At 39.6% G+C, this 19,391-nt stretch overlaps 2 protein-coding genes across 2 annotated transcripts; one reads left to right on the top strand and one right to left on the bottom strand.

Moving 5' to 3' along the window:
- Positions 1–251: 251 nt before the first annotated feature.
- Positions 252–5,513, bottom strand: LOC110954061 (serine/threonine/tyrosine-interacting-like protein 1). Its single transcript, XM_022198356.2, has 6 exons — positions 3,863–5,513; positions 3,685–3,767; positions 3,448–3,578; positions 3,176–3,347; positions 2,269–2,405; positions 252–1,162 (listed from the first exon to the last, which is right to left on the bottom strand). Exons 2-6 carry the CDS (start codon positions 3,753–3,755, stop codon positions 510–512), a joined length of 1,164 nt encoding a protein of 387 aa, XP_022054048.1. The 5' UTR covers positions 3,756–3,767; positions 3,863–5,513; the 3' UTR covers positions 252–509.
- Positions 5,514–7,256: 1,743 nt separating this feature from the next.
- Positions 7,257–19,125, top strand: si:ch211-248a14.8 (uncharacterized). The gene is made up of 4 exons (XM_022198355.2): positions 7,257–7,646; positions 10,926–11,127; positions 12,736–13,036; positions 16,976–19,125. The coding sequence occupies exons 1-4, from the start codon at positions 7,573–7,575 to the stop codon at positions 17,380–17,382; spliced, it is 984 nt and encodes a 327-aa protein (XP_022054047.1). The 5' UTR covers positions 7,257–7,572; the 3' UTR covers positions 17,383–19,125.
- Positions 19,126–19,391: the final 266 nt, after the last annotated feature.

Here is a 19,391-nt window from a genome sequence, read left to right as displayed (position 1 = left end):
AAAAAAAAAAAAAAATGAGACTGGAGGGGAGGGAATTCCTGCTGCATGCTACTGAGTTCAACAGGGTGGAGCTAAAGTGTGTGGATGAGGCAGGAAGAAAATAGTAGCAAACTGTTAACAGTAATATTTCCTAGCTGGCAGGTCCTGTGTAAACACTACACACTGGGATAAACACTGGCTGTTTGCAAGGTTTCACTAGGAAGCTGTTGAGGCTGCATGACTCAGTATCAGAATACCATCATCTCACTGAATAAAATGTAAGAAAACACTTTATTGGTGTGCAGGTTCTAACTATCGCCAAGCAAAATGTCATAACAGAGATTATATTATTACTTTTGTTACTGAGGCATAGCACAGGAAACACTTCATGTGATACTAATGTGGGGGAAATACTTCATTCGAGTCTTTGAGAGTCTTTATAGTACAAAATCCACTTGTTTGTTCAGTCAGCTTGATTTACGCATTTAATTGTAGAAAAACAATATTATACACTTTTTCTCTTCCTCCAGTCATCGCCGGATGTCATCCAGGGAAGTGAGTCTGCTCCCAAACAGCTGCTCCTCATAGGTCAGCAGCTGGCATAGGAAGTTCACATTGGGTGCCGTGCATGCCCTCCTTTCCCTCAACCAGCGCAAGGCGTGAAGCAGCGACCACTGTCGATGCTCCATGAGGAAGGCCAGTGTCAGTGCGGAGCTGCGACTCCTGCCCATGCTGCAGTGGACCAGGACGCGGCCTGCAGGATCACCCTTCAGAGCTGTGTTGATGAACCTGGACGCCAGCGGTAGAGCCTCCACCAGGTCCTGCTGGGCGTCGTCGCTGAGACGCAGCCTCAGGTAGCACAGCGTGTTGGGGAAAGCGTCGGGGCTGTTGGCAGTGGCGTTGACCACATGTGTGATGTGCAGGTTCTTGATGATGCGGTAGTCGGAGGCCTGGGAGGCAGAGCCCTGGTAGAGAGCTCCTTCCAGGATCTCTGAGGGGTAGATGGTGAGGGTGTGCCGCTCAGGTTCAACCAGGACCATATGCGGTGTGCAGAGGAAAGGGTAGAGGGCATGGAAGGCGTAGAATCCACCCAGAAGGATCACAGGGTCCATTCCTAAACCACTGAGCTGGAAAAAACAGCGCTGGAGGTCTGGGGAGTCTGCCCTGGCCTTTACACTGCCCACTGGAATATGTACAGAGACACATTGAACCAGTCACAGGACGACAGAGAAGAAGTCAGTACAATCTAAACAGCCAAGTTGACTTTAATATCACTAAGTGTCTGGTTGTGCTGGAAGCTCTGTGAGGCTTTAAAGTGGCACAGTGGTGCTTAATATTAACATGCTGACAATACTAACAGCTGATGCCGAGCAGATATGTTTACAGTGTTCACCGTCTGATATTAGCATGTAAGTATGTCATTCATTTTGCAGGTATTAGGTCATACACTAAAATATTGGAGTGCATTTGTGAAGTCCCATACTAGTCATTGGCTAAACCCCTAAAAACTCAGCTTTGTGTATTAAAGTTACTTATATAGAGTATTCTTTTCAATGGATATTGTCCCTCTGCAACTTAAAATGACTTGAATATAACTACAAAATCCACTCCTCTTTACTTATACCAGCTCACCTCTATGGCAAGTTTCAATATTAAAGTGAGTAAAATAGATTTTTGAGGAGAATTCTGATACTGACAGCTCCACCCCAAAACTTGACTGACTGGTTTGTTACATATGAAACCCAAAAAGACTGAATTAGCGTTGTTGAGTTTGTCATCAGTACGCTGCAGTTTTACAGTGGAGAAGCTCACCCATGGTGCTGACTGCTTGTTTCAGTCATGATATGTCTTCTGCGTATGAATACCTTTATATGTGGTTTTTAAAAATGTAATTTTCACTAGAGGTCTGTTAGAGGTCACCAAAGATATAAATACATCCTGAGGAAGACATGAATGTGTGAACCAAATTTAATGGCAAACTATCTTGTAGAGATAGTTCAGTAAAAGTGAATATTTCCAACCTGCTGGTGGTGCAAGAGCAGAAGTCATTAGCTCACCAGAGTTGTCAGGATTCATCCTCTGGAGTGCCTGAATATCTGTACAAAGCTTCATAGCAATCGGCTGCTAGTTGTTTAGATAATTCATCTATGGTGCACCAATAAGCTAGATGTTATTGAACTATATTGTGTATAATCATGCCACTAGCATAATTAAAAGTATGTTGTTGTTGCTCGATATGTTATTCTGCATGTTTGCATGTGTTAAAGTACATGGGTGCACATATCAGACCTGGACTGCATCCTTCTTCAGCATATAGCAGTATTATAGAATACTTCTGCAGCTCTATACAGCTGATGAGACAGCCCAGCTCAGGGTGGATCACCGTCACAGCAGCCCGCGCCGTCACTACATGGCTGTCCCTGTACCTAGCACATGCATTCATTCATAATATGCACATACATAATAAATTATATATTATAAAAGCAACAGACACAAAGTTTTTCTATAGTAGAACAGAATAATAAAGGATGAGACTGGTGATTTTCTATATGCATGTTTTTTTTCACCAACATTACTCAGACAGGAGTCAGTTGTGCATTTCGGGGGGACTATTTTCGGAAGCGGATTAATACATATTTAGATGTTCTAATGAGTCTCTTCCAGCAGCAGGACGCTGAATGTGGATTTTGTGAATTTAATTAGAGTGCCCATGTTCATTATAATGAAATTATGAAGCAACTTGCAAGTCAACTGATGTGTTTTTTTTATAGCTTTTGCACGACAATGACGCCATGTGACTCAGTGGAAAAAGTTACAGTGCATCAGGCTTTGGTCACATAGACTATGCTTGTTAGTTTTTTATTGTTGGTTTTCATCTTTTTATGGGATTTTTTGACAATTGACCCAAAATTGGTGTATATAACATCATTTCTTATGTCATCTAAAAACTGAAAATAATCTCTCCATTATCTATACATTTATCCAAACCGAAAACCATACAAAGTTGCACAATCTTTCACACATTTCTGCGATAAATGCTGTCATTGTGGAATTTAGATTGTTTAATTTTTGTCAACATAGATGTGTTGTATCTTCTAAGGCCAGACTAATCTGCTGATTGATTGCATTTCTCTGTACAGATCTCGGTTTTTCTTGGATCTACCTACATATACAGCCTAGTAGAGCATCTACCCACCTCTCTGCACTGCGGCAGTCCAGGATGAGGATATAGTACGGATCATACAAGGCGGGCTGGCCTTCCTCAGCACTCAGCAGGTTGTACACTTGCTGTGGAGTGATGTAGCCTCGTTCTACACAAGCTGTTTCTGGAAGAGCAGGAACTAGCACCTCCTCTGGCTCACACACAACTTGCAGACAGAAGAAAAGAGCACAGTGTGTAGTAGTCGTGTGCAGACGTTTTTTGTGTGTAAGGACGGAGAGAGCGAGAAGTAAAAATACACCCTTTACCTTTGTTCCGGATAGGTATGATGGAGGAATGGTCGCTGTCAGTGCTATTGAATTCCCTGTCAGAGATGCTGCTCACTGTTTGGAATGTGTTGACAGGCTCTCCGGAGGCCGCTCTGCAACTGTTATTCGCTCTGACATGTACAAAGAGGCACAGACACACCGACAAGTGCAATCTCAAGACAGCAACGAAGCAATTCTGCAAGAGACTGAACTCAAAGCTGCAGATTTACTTTTTACCTGGACAGTACTACGCCCATCTCGTCTAAGTCATTTGGCAGATGCATCAGCTGTTCCCACCAGCCCTTCATTAGAAGAACATTCTACGTAAAGAGACAAAGAAATTAGTTTGTGAAATGTTAGGAAATATCTTCTTAAAAAGCCAGACAAGCAGTAAAAATGAGATGAAAAAACCCACTATGATGCACTCTCTGTCATAGCTGTGAATCTTACTCGGTGCTGCTTCAGACTTGCCCTTAATTTAGCTGGTGGGCTTGGAAACACAGTAACGGTGAAGTGCTCTAGAGGGCCACATGGTAGCTGGCTGTGACAGGTGATGGAGGAGCTCGACAGAAGTCCTACTTCACCTAAATTAACTCCCAGTAGTCACATGGTACATGACAATTTGATCAGGAACAGGTTTATTAAACTATAGAGATGTTAGGGCACTACAGTATTTAGTTAACAGAAAGAGAAAGGGGATAAGGAAGGATACCCAGAAGCACAAATATTAGGGTAATGTATGATTTTGTTTGATGTCTATATTAGGCCTTATGGTTGATAATGGGCATGAGCTAAAGTGTTTTGGAGATTACTGACTAAAAACCTGTTAAATCATATTCCATATTTACCAAAAGGCTGTTCTTTTTAGACAACAGAAAGGATAGCTAGAAGGAGTACTGCAGCCAAAAAAAAAATGTCAAAAACAAGTTTATGTCAGTAGAGAATTTGCAGCAAATAAAGAGATTATTCAATACAGCATTGCTCCACAAGCTGACAAAGGTAAATTCAAGCATATCAAAGCTATTGATAAGATAAGATAAAACTTTATTGATCCCTTGTGAGGGAAATTTAGTTGTTTCAGCAGATAGATACAGATAAGGCAGAAAGAAGCATAAGAATTACAAGAGTACAATAGGGCAAAAAAAGTGAAGCTATAATAATAAAAAGGTCACAGAGACAATATACCAGGCATATACACTGTATGTCCAGAAAAAAGTTGCCACTTGGATTTAACTAAGCAAATAGATAAGAGCTTTCCGTGGGATAATTAATGCAGTGATGAATACATTTCAGCTGCATCAACTTGTTTAACACTAGCTGGTGCAGTGAGGAGCTTCTCATTTCTTAAACAACCATGTTGGAAGACATCCTGTGGTCATGGAAAGGATGTTAATCTGTCTCAGAAGGGTCAAATTATTGGCCTGCATCAAGCAAAGAAAACAAATAAGGAGATTGCTAAAACTACTAAAATCGGGATAAGAACAGCTCAATGCATTATTCAAACCTGAAGGATAGTGGTGAACCATCGTCTTTGAGGAACCAATTTTGACAGAACAAATTCTTAGATGATCGTAGGAAATCAACAGTAGCGCTCACGGCTATGTTTAATAGTGAAAATAAGAGCATTTCCACACGCACAATGTGAAGGGAACTCAAAGGATTGGGACTAAACAGCTGTAGCTCTAAGAAAACAACTGATCAGTGAGGCTAATCAGAAAAAAGAAGGCTTCAGTTTGCTAGGTAGCACAAAGATTGGACTCCGGAGGAGCAATGGAAGAAGGTCATGTGACCTGATGAGTCCAGATTTACCCTGTTCCAAAGTGATACTATGTGTGGTCAACGACCTCCTCTTGACCTCTTCTACCGGAACGATTTACACTTTACACTGTTCTTTTGCAAATTGTTTCCCTTTTTAGTTCTTAATTGTAAGATTTGAGCTGCTGTATACCTGAATTTCTCTAAGGGAATACATAAAGTATTTCTGTCTCTATCTCTATATGTGTCCTCTGCTCTGATGCAAAAAAATTTGAACTGCATCCTAGTTTACCATTGGGATATTGAGGTTTTGATTCTTATTGTCTATACTGTCAGGTGTCTCTCTGAGTCATGTCATCACCTCTCCTCAGTCTTCACTTTCCCTTTCCACCCCTCACTCCTTGTCCTCCGGAATCCCTGCCACCTCCAGTTTACTGTCCCGACCCCCCACCACAGTATTTTGTCTGTTTGTGTAACTGCTCTGACCTCTTGACTCCAGCATGTGAGGTTTGCATCCGTATGACCCCACTGCAACTAAACAAATATAACTGAACGCAGTGCAGCTGGTCTAGTGTACTTTACCACCCTTCTTTCCATTACATAGACAACGCAAACCTTGTGTTGCTTTTTCAACTGTGCCCATTGCTGGGTTCTATTTCATGCTTTAATTATTTCCATTTAAATTTTCCACTCTGTGTTCCTTCTATGATGTGCAACCCTGCAGTCTGTAGTTACCCATAAAAACAATAGAAATAGTGCTGAAAATGAGCATTTCTTAAGTTTTCAATCATAATTTTAAAGTGTTCCAGTGTATTAAGGTATCACATTATTGCAGCATTTTATCTTTTCTATCCAGTTGAGGTGCAACTTCTGTATTTATATACTGTTGGATACATTAATCTTTTAAAATGTGTTTTGTTTTATGAAGTGAGATTTTATTTTGAATTCTGTGCTGGAACTTCTGCGATGTGGAGAGAAGACCGAGGAGGCTGACACAGAGACACTCCGGAGTCTCAGATGACTTAGGTTGAGAGTAAGGTTTACTGACGTCAGGAGAAGTGATACAACGAAGCCACACGTTCATGTGACCACTGCCAGCATCAATTCTGAGGATTCTATACAACTTTGGGAGAAAAGCCACGTTCAGATCACAGCCCACTATGGAGACAACTTGTCTGCTCAAGAACGTCAAGTAGACGATATCTAATCACAATCAAATCAAGATTATCAAGTATTTATTAGAAGAAAATTGGCTAAACAGAACCTCAATATATAAACAAATTGCTCTTTCAATTAATTTGAATTAGATGAGTAACTTCAAAGGGAGTGAACACCTGCAATCCATTATTATGCATTTTAGATTTTTAATTAATTGCCAGTATTTAGCAGAAACCTGTTTTCACTTTGACATGAAAGTTCAAAAACCCTAATTAACTTGACCATAATTTAATACTGAAAACAATAAAAGAGGAATGTCCCAATAGAGAGGGATGAAGGTTATGTGGCTCCCTACATAAAAACAGAGAATTACTGCCCCCTGCTGTGCTAATAATTGCTAACAACCTGGTCTACACTCTGTGGAAAGTCAGTGAAGCATTTACACATTTATCACTTACATCAGTGTAAACACAAAGCATGTGCACTTTATTAGAGCAAACACGATCCGTGTCAGACCTCCATTTGGAGCCCAAATGAACCCATGAAAGAAAACCATCTGTAGCTCTCAGGCTTGTTGCCACAGGATCAACCGCAGACCTTCATGCTGTTGCTGTTGTGTCTGTCTGTTTGAGGTTTCAGAGCTTCATCCTCTCAGTCTGATGAGTCTGTTTGCTTAACCAGAGCCTGAGTCATGCAGCCATGTGGGATCCTGGCAGGGTGGGTGAGGGGCAGGAGTGAAAAGCTGTGGGGAATGTCACAAACAGGTGTCACAGCTTCACAAAGTGGATCCAGGGTTTTACTTACATATTAAAATTACATTAAATATATATTAATAAAGTTAAAAAAAATCCAGTTATTTAACATTTTAGGTCAGATAGAATGAATAGATTGCAGCAAAACCAAGGCTGAATTGGGCTGATATTTCTGTATTATGTCATGCACAGCTATTAGAGTGCACCAGGAAAAAAACGACCTCTAATAATTATCCGCCTTGATTGCTTTTTAAATTATGGGACGTCAGATAGACTGGGTGAGAGCAAAGTCCATCAGGACGCAGCGACAAAACAAACGAGGTGAATGCCCGCTGCACAGACCGCAGCTTCTCACCGAGCAGGATGGCAGCAAACCAGGCAGCAAAAAGGCTCACTTAGTTATTTTTGATTTTTTTTTTTATTATAACCGTGTGCCTGGTATAAGGAGTAGCATGGATGGATGGAAGTGACTGGTTCACGGAGGGAAGGATTGGAGTTTAAAATGAAAAATGGCTCCATGAGGAACTACAAACAGTGAGTAAAACGCGTTTCTTTCGCGTTTTTTCCCTGCTTTTACGCACAGATGCGCAGCTGAGTCTTTTTAAATATGCGTGTTTTGGCATATTTTTTTCTTAAGCAGCAGGTTTACAAGCACTATTACTTGCTATGTTAGTCTATCGAATGTCTTCAAGTTGGACGGAGCCATTACTGCTAAACAAGTGTCCGTTTTTTTGTGATTTTTGTAGCTATTATTAGCTTAATTCTTTGAAATTAAGTCATGATTTGACCAATATGTCTATTATGATACATATAGTTCAATTCGTGAGATCTTCCTTATTTTTTCTATTATCTAATTTTGATTAGCTTAGCTTAGATTAGATTCAACTTTATTGTCATTCAACAGGGGATAAGTAGAATTTTATTATAATGAAATGGTTTTATCATCTACCATAAAGTGCAAAAACATCACTAAAGGACACCTTATTAAGTGCATTATTTATAATATCTTCCAGTGCTTATACTGTAATTTACATTGCTACTATTACAAGACTGTTTCTGCATTTTACACAGGCTAGAGAATAATATTATAAATTGTGCAATATTTTACATTTTGATACCCAAATTTAACAACTTCAGCAAACTTTCACAACAACTTTCACACCTCTAGAGACTGATTAATATACTTAATTAGAAAAAAAATGCGCACTACCAGTAAACACAAGTAGCACCAAGTTTTAGCACGGAGTCAAAACATATTTAATCCTGAACAACCAAAGCAGAGCAAGAACGCAATGATTCAGGGTCTGTTTAAGATACATACAGAAAATTAGTTGATGGAGTTTAAATTCAGTTTTGAATATAACACAGGTTCATTCCACATCAGTTCACCCATTTTCTAAAAAAAAAAAAAAAACAAGGTCATCATCTCATATTTCATTTATTTTTTGATTGTTAAGTAAATTGCACGTGAAGTTTTTGGTCACTGATGTTGCAACTTTTTAAGTTAAAAATTCTTAGAAAAGGTGAGTTCTTGTCGATTTTTGCGTTGTTTTCTTTGCATCAATCTATAGAACAAAGTTTGAAGTGCCATAACTTAAGAAAAAACATCGCTAAAGTCCTGAAATTATGAAAGCTTATTGATATGTGCATATGGTCTTCACCTGCTTTGATAGAACAGTACAAACCTGTTATATGATGGTGCAAACTTGGTCAAAAAATGTCCATGTGTTTTGGTTTGGTTTTTTATATTCTGTCAACTCCAAATCCTTTGTAAGCCTAAGAGGCTAATGTATTTATTTATTTGTTTTTGACTGTGATTGACAGCAATAACAGCTTTAAAAATGCAGAGTATTGTGCCAGTCAGAGACATACCGGTACTTTATGAGAAAATAAATGATTGAAAACTCATATGTGGCCAAATCATGGTTTTCCAACTGATAGTGCTTTAAATAGCAGTAGTAGTATTTCCGTAAACAATCACATTGATGTTCAGTTACATTTATTTTATGCATGAGTTGGAAAACTATGGTTTTTCTATCAGCCCAGTAACAACATTATATAACTCTGTCAGTTGGGAGACTATTGGAGTGATTTCACCTATATTACCTGCTCAGTTTGTATTCAAATATTGGACATTTATGCAATAGGCATTATTTCAATCATTTTTTGTCATAAAGTATGCCTCTGACCGGCACCATATTCTACATTTTTAAAGCTCCCTTTGATGACAGTCACAGAGAGAAAAATCTGCCTCTTACGGTGAAAAATAAACATATAATGGTTGGTGAAATATAATCATAGACAGAAACATTGACATTTTTTGACCAAATCTGCACCATCATATAACTAGTTTGTATTGTTCTATCAAAACAAGGTTGTACCAGTGAAGACCATGTGTACATATCAATGAGACTGCCAAATTTCAGGACTCTGGCTACATTATTTCTCAAGTTATGACACTTCAAACTGGATGCAAAACTGGCCATGGTCTGACCCTCTTCAATAATCTTTAACCTGTGGTTTACACACCGTCAACTCCATCAATGTTCAACACTTTCAAGAAAAAACTCAGTCAAACTGAAGTTAGTCAGGCGTGGGGCCTTCGGTGAGTTGATTTAGAATAACCCCACATGTTAAAAAAAAAAGCCCTTGAATTTTGAATCATTTATAGCAGTGGTACCAAAACCGGCCCACCAGAGGGTCCAATCTCGCCCATATGATGACTTTGTAAAGTGTAAAAATTACAAAGAAGACATTAACTGAAAATTGTAAATTTGTAAAACTGTAAATTTAAAATAATTTACAGATCTTGACAAGTTGTTTTGATCATAAAGTAAAATACTATATTGCTCTTTGTTCTTTTGTAATTTTGTCTCATTTTTGTAATATATTCTCTTTTTTTCTCATATTTTTGTTGCTCATGTTTCTGTCATTTTCTTTCTTGTTTTTGTCGCTTTGTGTTTCTTTTTTGTCTTATTTTTGCCATTTTATGTTTTTCTTTATTCGTTGTTTTGTGTGTCGTTTTTCTCATTTTGTGTCTTTTTGTTTTGTGTTGTTTGCCTATTTTTTGTCGTTTTGCTTCTTTTTTGTCTTTTTTGTCTTTTTTTGTCTCATTTGTGTCATTTTTTGTCCTGTTTTTGTCGCTTTGTTTCTTTTTTAAATCAAATTTTTTGTCTCTTTTTTGTTTTGTTTCATGTTGTTTGTCTCATTTTTTTTGTTTTTTGTTTCTCGCTTTTGTTGAATTGTGTCTTCATTTTTGTGAACATTTTCAGGATGTACTTTTTGGCACTACAACAAAGGAAAAAAATTGGAATTGTCGTTATTTGTGGGTTATTATGGTGTGATTTTACTGGTCAGGCCCACTTGAGATCAAATTGAGCTGAATGAACTAAAATGAGTTTGACACCCCTGATTTATAGTTTTAGAAATCAAGTATGAGGATTCTCTGACACTTCTAATTCCTTTCTCCTGTTCTTTGGAGGACATATTGATCTCCTGACTGGTCTGCATAGAGTATTTTTCCTATCACCCCACTGTCAACAGATAACCGGCACCTGCACTTAGATCACAGCAACCTTTGCACTGAACAGCGGCATAGCTTAGGTGAAAGGTAATCGCTGAAAATGGCTGCTACACCTATTCCATTTCTAACCTTTTTCTCATGGGATCAAATAAATGAGTAGCTAGTTGTGTAAATCTAGTCAAACTTTCATTACATACAAGAGGCCGTCTGTAAACCAGACATAACAAGCGTCTTCTTTTGGTGACCATTTAAAAATAAATCCAGGTTATTTTCTTCGTTCCTGTGTGCAGTTGGGCGAGGTGGGGGGCAGGATGGTGCACCTACGCCGTGAGGAGTCTTTCATCAAGTCATGCACTGAAGCCGCTGGTTCCCACCTTCAGCCTGGTGCTGGTGGTGATATATGGGCAGGCTGACAGGCTCAGGAACTTTGTGGCCGGCATCTTCATCCCTCAGTATCACTACCCGTATCCTGTGGCGCTCTGCTTTGGCCAGGTTGGTTCCTGCACTCAGCCTGGATTTGTTTGTCTGGACAGTCCCCTCTTTGGTCAGACTGAATCAGTCATCATGGGTTTTACAAAAGCTAATAAAAGGCGTGTGAAAGAAGCGCTCCACATTGCACATGGTTGCTCACATGCAGTTGTTTGCACAGGTTAATGTGTCCCCTGACAGTCGAGCGTTTGCTTGTGCTGCAATTATGTTCACTACATCTCTGGAAGCAGATAAGCAATAAGATGCTGACACCTAAAAAAGCGATGCATCACTATAAAACTGCTCATTGAAAGCTTTATGATTCATTGAAGTGTTATTTTAGTGGTCGTAGTCCCCAAGCTACATTTCTGATTTGCTGACCCAATATGAGCCGGCCTTAGATCCTCAGGTGGATTGTTTCTGGTCGTTCCAAAGCCGAGGCTTACATCTAAGGGTGACCAGGTTTTCTCCATTTGCACCCCTCGACTTTGGAACGACCTGCCTGAGGAGATAAGGCTTGCAGAATCAGAAACTACTTCTAAATCACTTCTTCAAGCTCACTTTTATAGACTTGCTTTTATCTGAAGTTTACTTAAAGCTATATTTACTTTTTAGTGTTTTATTCTGTATTGTGTTCTGTTTATTTTAGACAGTCTCTCCCGTTTTATTTTACTTTTTACTTTCTTTGTTGTGATCTCTCTAATTCTTTAATTCTCTACTTTTTAGACGTTTAATTTGAACCCTCAATCTTCTTCTTTAATTCTCAAATTGCCTCATTCCCTTGTTTGATTTACGTGCTAATCCAGCTAATTATTCATTTAATTTATTGTCATTTTTACTTCACTTTTTTTAAAAATTGACTGCTCTGACTTGTCTCCTGTAGCTTGCTTGATTGTCTGTGTTGCGTGTTGCAACTGTCAAAGTTATTATTATTATTATCGTAGTTAACTTTCACATGGCTATTGTAACTCAGTATTTGCTGTGTACTGCAGAGCGGAGAGTCGGTGGTGCTGGGGCAGCGACAGAAAGGCGTGATAGATGATAGATGCATGATAGATGTTTAACCAAATGGCAGTCCAAAGGGCCAACATGTGAATGTGAACTTGTCCAAAGGTTGAACGAGCCGCTTAAGAGTTTTCTAAATGAAGGTCATACTTGTCCACACACTGACCTTCACTGTTTATGTCAAGAGTTTGGACACATTTTCTCATTCTTTTAAATGAGAAAGTGCGTCCAAAAACTTTTGACTGGTAGTATATGTTTCTTTTAGATGTAATGTTCAAGTACTGAAAATGTTGACTTGACAGGTTAACCCCTTGATGCCTGAATTTATTTACAATTAAATTTTTTAAAAAAAACTTCTGCGTGTTTTTGTTTCCAGCTCATGCTGAAATAAATGGAGATCATTAATTTGTTTGTTACACATAGAACAGATATATAATAATAATAATAATAATAATAGATATATAATAATTAGGCCCCACTCCGACCGGTCCTGTGAGAAACCAGTGCTTGTAAAAGGTTCCGAGGTACGTATTGAGGCTCACATCAATATAACAAACCAGCTTCTGCTTTCTTGTGCAGAGTTCAGTCATTAGATCAGTTATTAACACTACATCTGATCTTTTCCAGGTTCTGGTTTCCCTCCTGTTCTTAAATCTCCTCCATGTCCTGAGACTGGTGCCTCTGAAACGTTACTCCAAGCCGCTGGGCGAGAGGCTGCTGCTGCCTGCCATCTGTTACAGCGTTCAGTCGGTTCTGGTCATGTGGGCCAAAGCCAGCAGCTCGTACGCCGGACCCTTCCTCTTCACGCAGCCTCTGCTGGCACCAGTAACTGTGGGCTTGAGTTTCGCCCTGAAGCTTAAATCCCCACCGTCCATCCACATCTCTGTTCTGATTTTCATCCTAAGTGGAACGTCTGTAGTCATCACAGGTAAACCTTTAGATGTGGTGAAGTTCAGGGTTTGCAAATTCATCTCTCATCAGCTTCCAATTTTTTATTTATTTTTTTATTTGACTTTCAAAGATGTCACAGTGTCATAAAGGAGGAGAAATAAATACACCATACACTAACCCCCAAAAACAACTAAACCAAAACTTACACCTAAAATAATGTCTGAAAACACATAGGAGGAAGCTTTACTTTTTAATCCCTAACCACTACGTTTCTGTTCTTCTCCTATCTTACTGTTTCCTGTTTGCATCAAACCTTCTATTTTATACCTCTGTAGAAACCCTAGAACTCTTTTTCTGTTCCACATTATTCTATTTTTCAAGCAATCTTTTTTCTTTATTACTGTCATTTTCATTTTTTCAAAGATTTATTTTTTTTACGGAGCTACATAGTGAGACAAAATACAAATACACACATTTACAAAGTGTATACCACTATTAGTGGTGTGCGATCGATCTGATACCGAGTAAATACAGTATCGTCAATATCGATATCGATACTCCACATTAACCTTTTCAGTAGTCACACTGGTGTGACAGACAGACATTGTCAGTTCGCCGCTCCTACCTGGTTAGAGGCGAAACACCTCACCAGCTGAACATTTGCCTATCACAGCCACTACATTTACCGATGTTCCCTAAACGCCTCACAGTGCAGACTGTGGTAGATGATGCTCAGTGGCTGCGGTGCTCAGACAGATGTGTGAGCAAAAATTACTTTGAAAAGAGTGAGATGAAGTGTCCTCATTTCAGATTTGTCCAAGACGAAAGCGATTGATTTTATCCACGTGTTGTTTTCTATGAGCGAAGAAAACAACGTGCAAATGTGCTACATTTTTTAAGAGCGGAGCACATTTCGATCGTTTTCGTATAGTGATTACAAGCTATAAATCATGATTGTGATTAGTTATTAATTTTGCCTACAGTCTGATCATCAGCTGTGTCTCAGTCGGACTTCTACTTTTCTGCCTCCTTTTTCCTCAATTTTGGTTGAGGAACGTCCAACAGCCAAACAGCTCATTTTACATATCAAGGAGGAACGGACTGACAGAACCATGGAATAAATTACATTTTCCACCGCTATGATATATGATGTAGCTGCTGAGCCTGTTTGAGTGTTTGTCTGACATTGCTGAGTCACGTGATGGAACAACATCCAATCACAAGAGGAGGATTCAGACATACAGGACAGAAACTAAAGTATCGATGTCATTACGCCGGTATCGTTCAGTATCAAAGCTGGTATCAATATTATCAATATTTGAATCAATCCGCCCCCCACTAGCCAGTATTGTGAACTTCAACGGTCGAGAGGCTAGGAGCATAGTACTAGAGATTATCAGATGAGAGTGTTATTTTCATAGAACATAAACCACACACAAAACAGGCTAGCACTTCTTGTTGTGAGATAAGTTCCCCATTTTTCCCAGACAGATTGAGGTACTCATTTTGAGATCATCATCCAGATTATTCCCAAAGTTTATCTCACAAATTGATAAACTTCTACACTTCTAATGGTAAAAGGGTTTCTCTTTATCAATCTTCATTCTATTTGAGAAGATCCTGTCGGTCAGTATAGCCTCCTTTAACCCTTTCCTCAGGTTAATTCAGGACCAGCTCTCCGTTTAAAGGGTTAGATTCTATCTGCCTATTAGTATTCCACCTAACAGGTTTCAGCAGAATAATTAAGCTGGTGTCGAGGAATACTCGCCTAGGTCCTAACTGTCTTCTTCCAAACGTCTTACCCCTCTTACTCCAATAAATACTCTCTCACTAAGCAGCCCTCCTAAGTAGTAGAATTGATTTATCGATTACGTTTGTTAACGACAGCTTTCCTCTTAAAACTGTGGCACTTGTTGATATTCCTAGGTTCGTTTTAGAGGTTTGGATAACTAACCTCAGGGGTAATGTTTAAATAACTAGTTGGATTAAAGTAACCTTTAAGAACCATTAGATTTAATGCACACAATCAACTTAACTTTTTACCACTATGCAGAATAGGTGAATCATAATAATCTCATTAGACTTCTCTTTAAATGCAATATAGCGTTTTATTAAGCAATTATTAGCAGGGGCACAGCATTAATTCATGATTAAACAATTTAATTATTTCTGATTATTTCAAACTAAACTAAACTAAGCTGAGCGTACCTAAGAATCTTCTCTAATTAGTAAATTTAGGAGAGAGAGCGGACAGCCAGGCCTTAGCTGCCACGCCCGGTCTTGACCTGCGTCTAGTTGAACTCCTCCGTGGACCAGCAGACTCGGTACGAAGTCTTCTTTGTGGGCAGAGGGTGTTCTTCCCAGGCAGGGGGAGTGGAGAGGTCCCGAAAGCCAATCGTTGGTCTGGCAGTTATCTTTAGTAGCAGCAGCTGGAACACAAGTGCGGGCGTCTCAGCTGTCTTCTCAGTCGGATGGTGGTGGTGGAAAGCCCCTGTCTCATCAGGCTGTGGTGGGTCACTGGGTCCTCCAGCCCCTGGAGTGGAGCAGCCCTCTGCTGCTTCCTCCTTTGCCTCTCTGGATGCCGTAGGTGCTTGCCTCTCTTCATCTCTTTGGATAACTGCAGACCTCTCAGGACTCTCCTTTCAGCAGAGTGTGGTCTTCTTCTTTTGAACAAAGTTAGAACAACTTTGCTTCCAACGACGTCCTCAAAGAACTCTGCAGCCTAAGTCCTGCGTTGTCTTCACGTCTCTAGGGCAATAGACGTGGTGAAGAATCTTCAGAGCTCTGGCGATGCTCCCCGGCAGCTCCGGAGAGCAGCATCTCCCCCCTCCGGGGGAGAACTCCGAATTCAGTGTCTTTGACTCTGGGTTTTATACCCGAGCTCGACTTCAGCTTAGCACATACACATTTTCACACATAATTCTAACTAGTAGGTACGCCCAATTAATTAATTCATAGGTTTAAGACACAACCTTCTTCCTATTACACATACATCAGTTACACAGAAATCATGTTTTTCCAGCAAGTACACAGCATCCACCTTCCGTTGTTAACACACACACACGTTGCTTGAGACATGTTGCCAAGACCATATTTGGCCACAGAACTTCCTCAATGTCCTCCTTTCTGCAGTGTCATGGTGACTTCTGCTTTTTGCCCTGCACACAGCTCAGAACAGCACAGATTACTTCAATTCAAAACTCACTTAGTTACACAGAATCACTTTTTAAATCATTCTTCTTAGTCTAAACATAATAAATAAATCATCTGAATCATCAATCAACAATTTTGAGTATATATTTTAGCAAGCATAATCATATGGTTAACATAATGTTTCCCATTTTAACTTTTCATTGGTCTGCTTAAAGCTTTTATTTAGGTAGTTGTTGCTCCTGGGATCTCAGATAACTAGGCCCCACTTGACAATCCCATAGTGAAAAGAGAGGTTTTACCATCCCCTCTGTTATGTTTTTAAATCATTCTAATCAATTTCATTATAGTCAGTGGATGTCTTTGTACGTTTACATTTAAATAGCTTCCTCTTCTTTCTCCAGCATCCTCCAGTATCTCTGGTGTTGACCATCTGGAGTGCCTATGTGCACCTCTGGCTTTAGTCCTGCTTGTATTTGTCAGATTCTTTTCTGTGCATATGCATGTTATTAAGCAGAACACATGTAAAGTTTTTGGTCGATGGTGTTGCAACTTTTTAAGTTAAAAATTCTTAGAAAAGGTGAGCTCTTCTCGATTTTGGCATTGTTTTCTTTGTATCAATCCGTGGAACAAAATTTGAAGTGCCATAACTTGAGAAAAAAACGTAGCTCAAGTCCTGAAATTGTGAAGGCTCACCGATAGGTTTTACAGTTTTTACAATCCCTTCTATTTTTATTATTTTTTATAGTTATAATCAATTTCATTACAGTGAGTGGATGTCTTTGTACATTTGCATTTAAATAGCTTCTTCTTTCTCTTTCTCCAGCATCCAACGGTATCTCTGCTATCGACCATCTGGAGTACCTCTACGCACCTCTGGCTTTAATCCTGCACAGTCTCTCTCTGACTTTTCTGGCTAAAGTGTCTGCAGCCGAGCACCGCCAGCCTCTCGATGCCCAGGTGTCTGTTTTTGACCTGTACTACACCCAGCTGGTGAACCAGAGCTGGGTGCTGGGCCTGCTGTGGCTGCTGCACCCGGACAGTCCCTGGAAGGTGTTGGGTCAGGGCAGCTGGCACAGTCTGCTCTTCCACGGATACCTGCTCGCCATCCTTCTGCTGGGGATGGTGCTGAACTTTCTGGTCGGTATCTCGGCTCTGTGTGTGTCACCGCTTGCTGCCACGCTTCTCCACTCGGCGAGGCAGGTGATGCAGCCGTTTTCTCATCTTCTGTAGCTTCACTCGGTGAGGACTACGGAAGATAACTGACTGTTTCGTACGGTACTAATGCGACATGCACACACTATAACTTAAGCACGGACTACAGTGTTATTTATTCTGTGGAGAGTTCTCCTTCTGACTCACATTCTCTTACAATATGGAGTCATAAAATACAAGCTGTCAGTATGGGGAAGCAGTGCACAGTAGACTAACTATCAAACTGTCAGCTATAAATTTGTGGCACACTAATGATTTACAGTTGGGTCCAAAGGTTGAATGTGTCTTTTGTTAACCAGTACTCAGTTATCAGGTGTGATTTAAGATTACTAATTCATGAAATTACACAAATTATGACTTTTAGGTTGCCCCGGTTGTTGTTGCGTCGTGTATTTATTATAAATATGCTTCATATGCCACTCATTCCTCTTTCTGCAAAATTGCCACTGCTAAGTTGCTTTCTCAGTGCATTTTTGTTGTCAGATATTTGCCCAAATGTGACAGTGTTAGAAAACTGAAGCAACTGAGCACCAGCATCTGTACAGGAGAGGACATAGTGGCTAAACCGCTCAAACAAAGATCACCCTGTTTTGGTTAAAGACAATCATCCATCCATCCATTCTCTATACACCGCTTAATCCTCATTAGGGTGGCAGGGGGACTGGAGTCTATCCCAGCTGACTTAGGGTGAAGTCAGGGGACAGGTCACCAGTCTATCACAGGGCTATGCATACACATCAGCAGACAATTTAGAATCATCAATTTACCTCAGCATGTTTTTGGACTCTGGGAGGAAGCCAGGGAAACCCACACATGCACAGGGAGAACATTCTATGCCGAAAGATCCCAGGCCATGACGTGAACCGGGGATCTTCTCGCTGCGGGGCAACAGTGCTAACCACGCTGAGTACACTGAGTGCAGCAGTAAAGAACATCATGTATTATTTAAAGCAATGACAGACACACTTTGGTCTTAGCCTCCTCCAGCTAAAGATAAGCTATTCTTTATTTTTTTAGGTTGCTAATATACCCATGTAGAGGTTTTTTTTTTTAATATGTGGGGAGTCACATCATAGTTGATTATTTCAACCTTGAAACCGCAGCGTATCAATGACAGTCTCAAAAACACTGATTCAGACAGCCAGAGTTTATAGCAAATATTTATAACGAATCGTAGGAACCAATCTCCTGCTTGCAAGTTCAGACTTTTTGTAACATTATTCTTCATTGGAGTCGATTTCTGCTTTGAGCATGTATGGCTAAATTACTTTATTATCACAACTCACCATTGTGCAGCGCAACGTAGTTTTACCGTGTCATCTCATAGCACTTAACATAGTAAGATGAAGACCATGCCAATATTAATCAAAGAACAGAAAACCCAGCAATCCAAAGAATAGAGTCCACATATTCTGATGGTTACATCTGAGCCATTTTTCGAAACTACAGAGTTGTTTTCATGGAAATATATTCTAAATATATGGTTTTGATACACGGAGATGAGTTTTTGGGGTTTAATCAGTGACCTACAGATTGTGATCTTGATTTCAAATGCGTAGTTTCAAAAATGGGTCTTAAACAATGAAGCAAATCAGACAATACAGTTATTTATTTACAGCCGAAGATGACACTTTAGAGCAGCAAATAACAAGCATCTTTTTTAAATGTATTTTTATAAAAAAAAATCTGAGTTATTTTGTAAATTGTGACTGTTTATTGACAATAATTATCTGAGTATTCTTAATAATGAACGAACACTTTTGGGCCCAAGTGTATGTGCAACACAATTAACAGTATTTAAGCGACTTCCGTTGTTCTGCCTCACTGAATATGTTTTCAGCCTGATCTCTGAGAAAGTTGCCCTTGAATGACTCTGAAGGTTTTTCAGATGAAAGGGATAACAGTGAGGGACTTTTGATCTTCGTTCACTACATGTTTAACAGTGTTAAAAATATGTTAACTCCAATCATTGACTGAATGAATTTTTAACCAGAAGTTGGTTGAAGTTTCCCCTGAATGAATCTGAC

This window comes from Acanthochromis polyacanthus, chromosome 15 (genome assembly GCF_021347895.1).
Source record: "Acanthochromis polyacanthus isolate Apoly-LR-REF ecotype Palm Island chromosome 15, KAUST_Apoly_ChrSc, whole genome shotgun sequence".
NCBI lineage: Eukaryota > Metazoa > Chordata > Actinopteri > Pomacentridae > Acanthochromis > Acanthochromis polyacanthus.
This window is presented reverse-complemented; position numbering and strand designations above follow the sequence as displayed.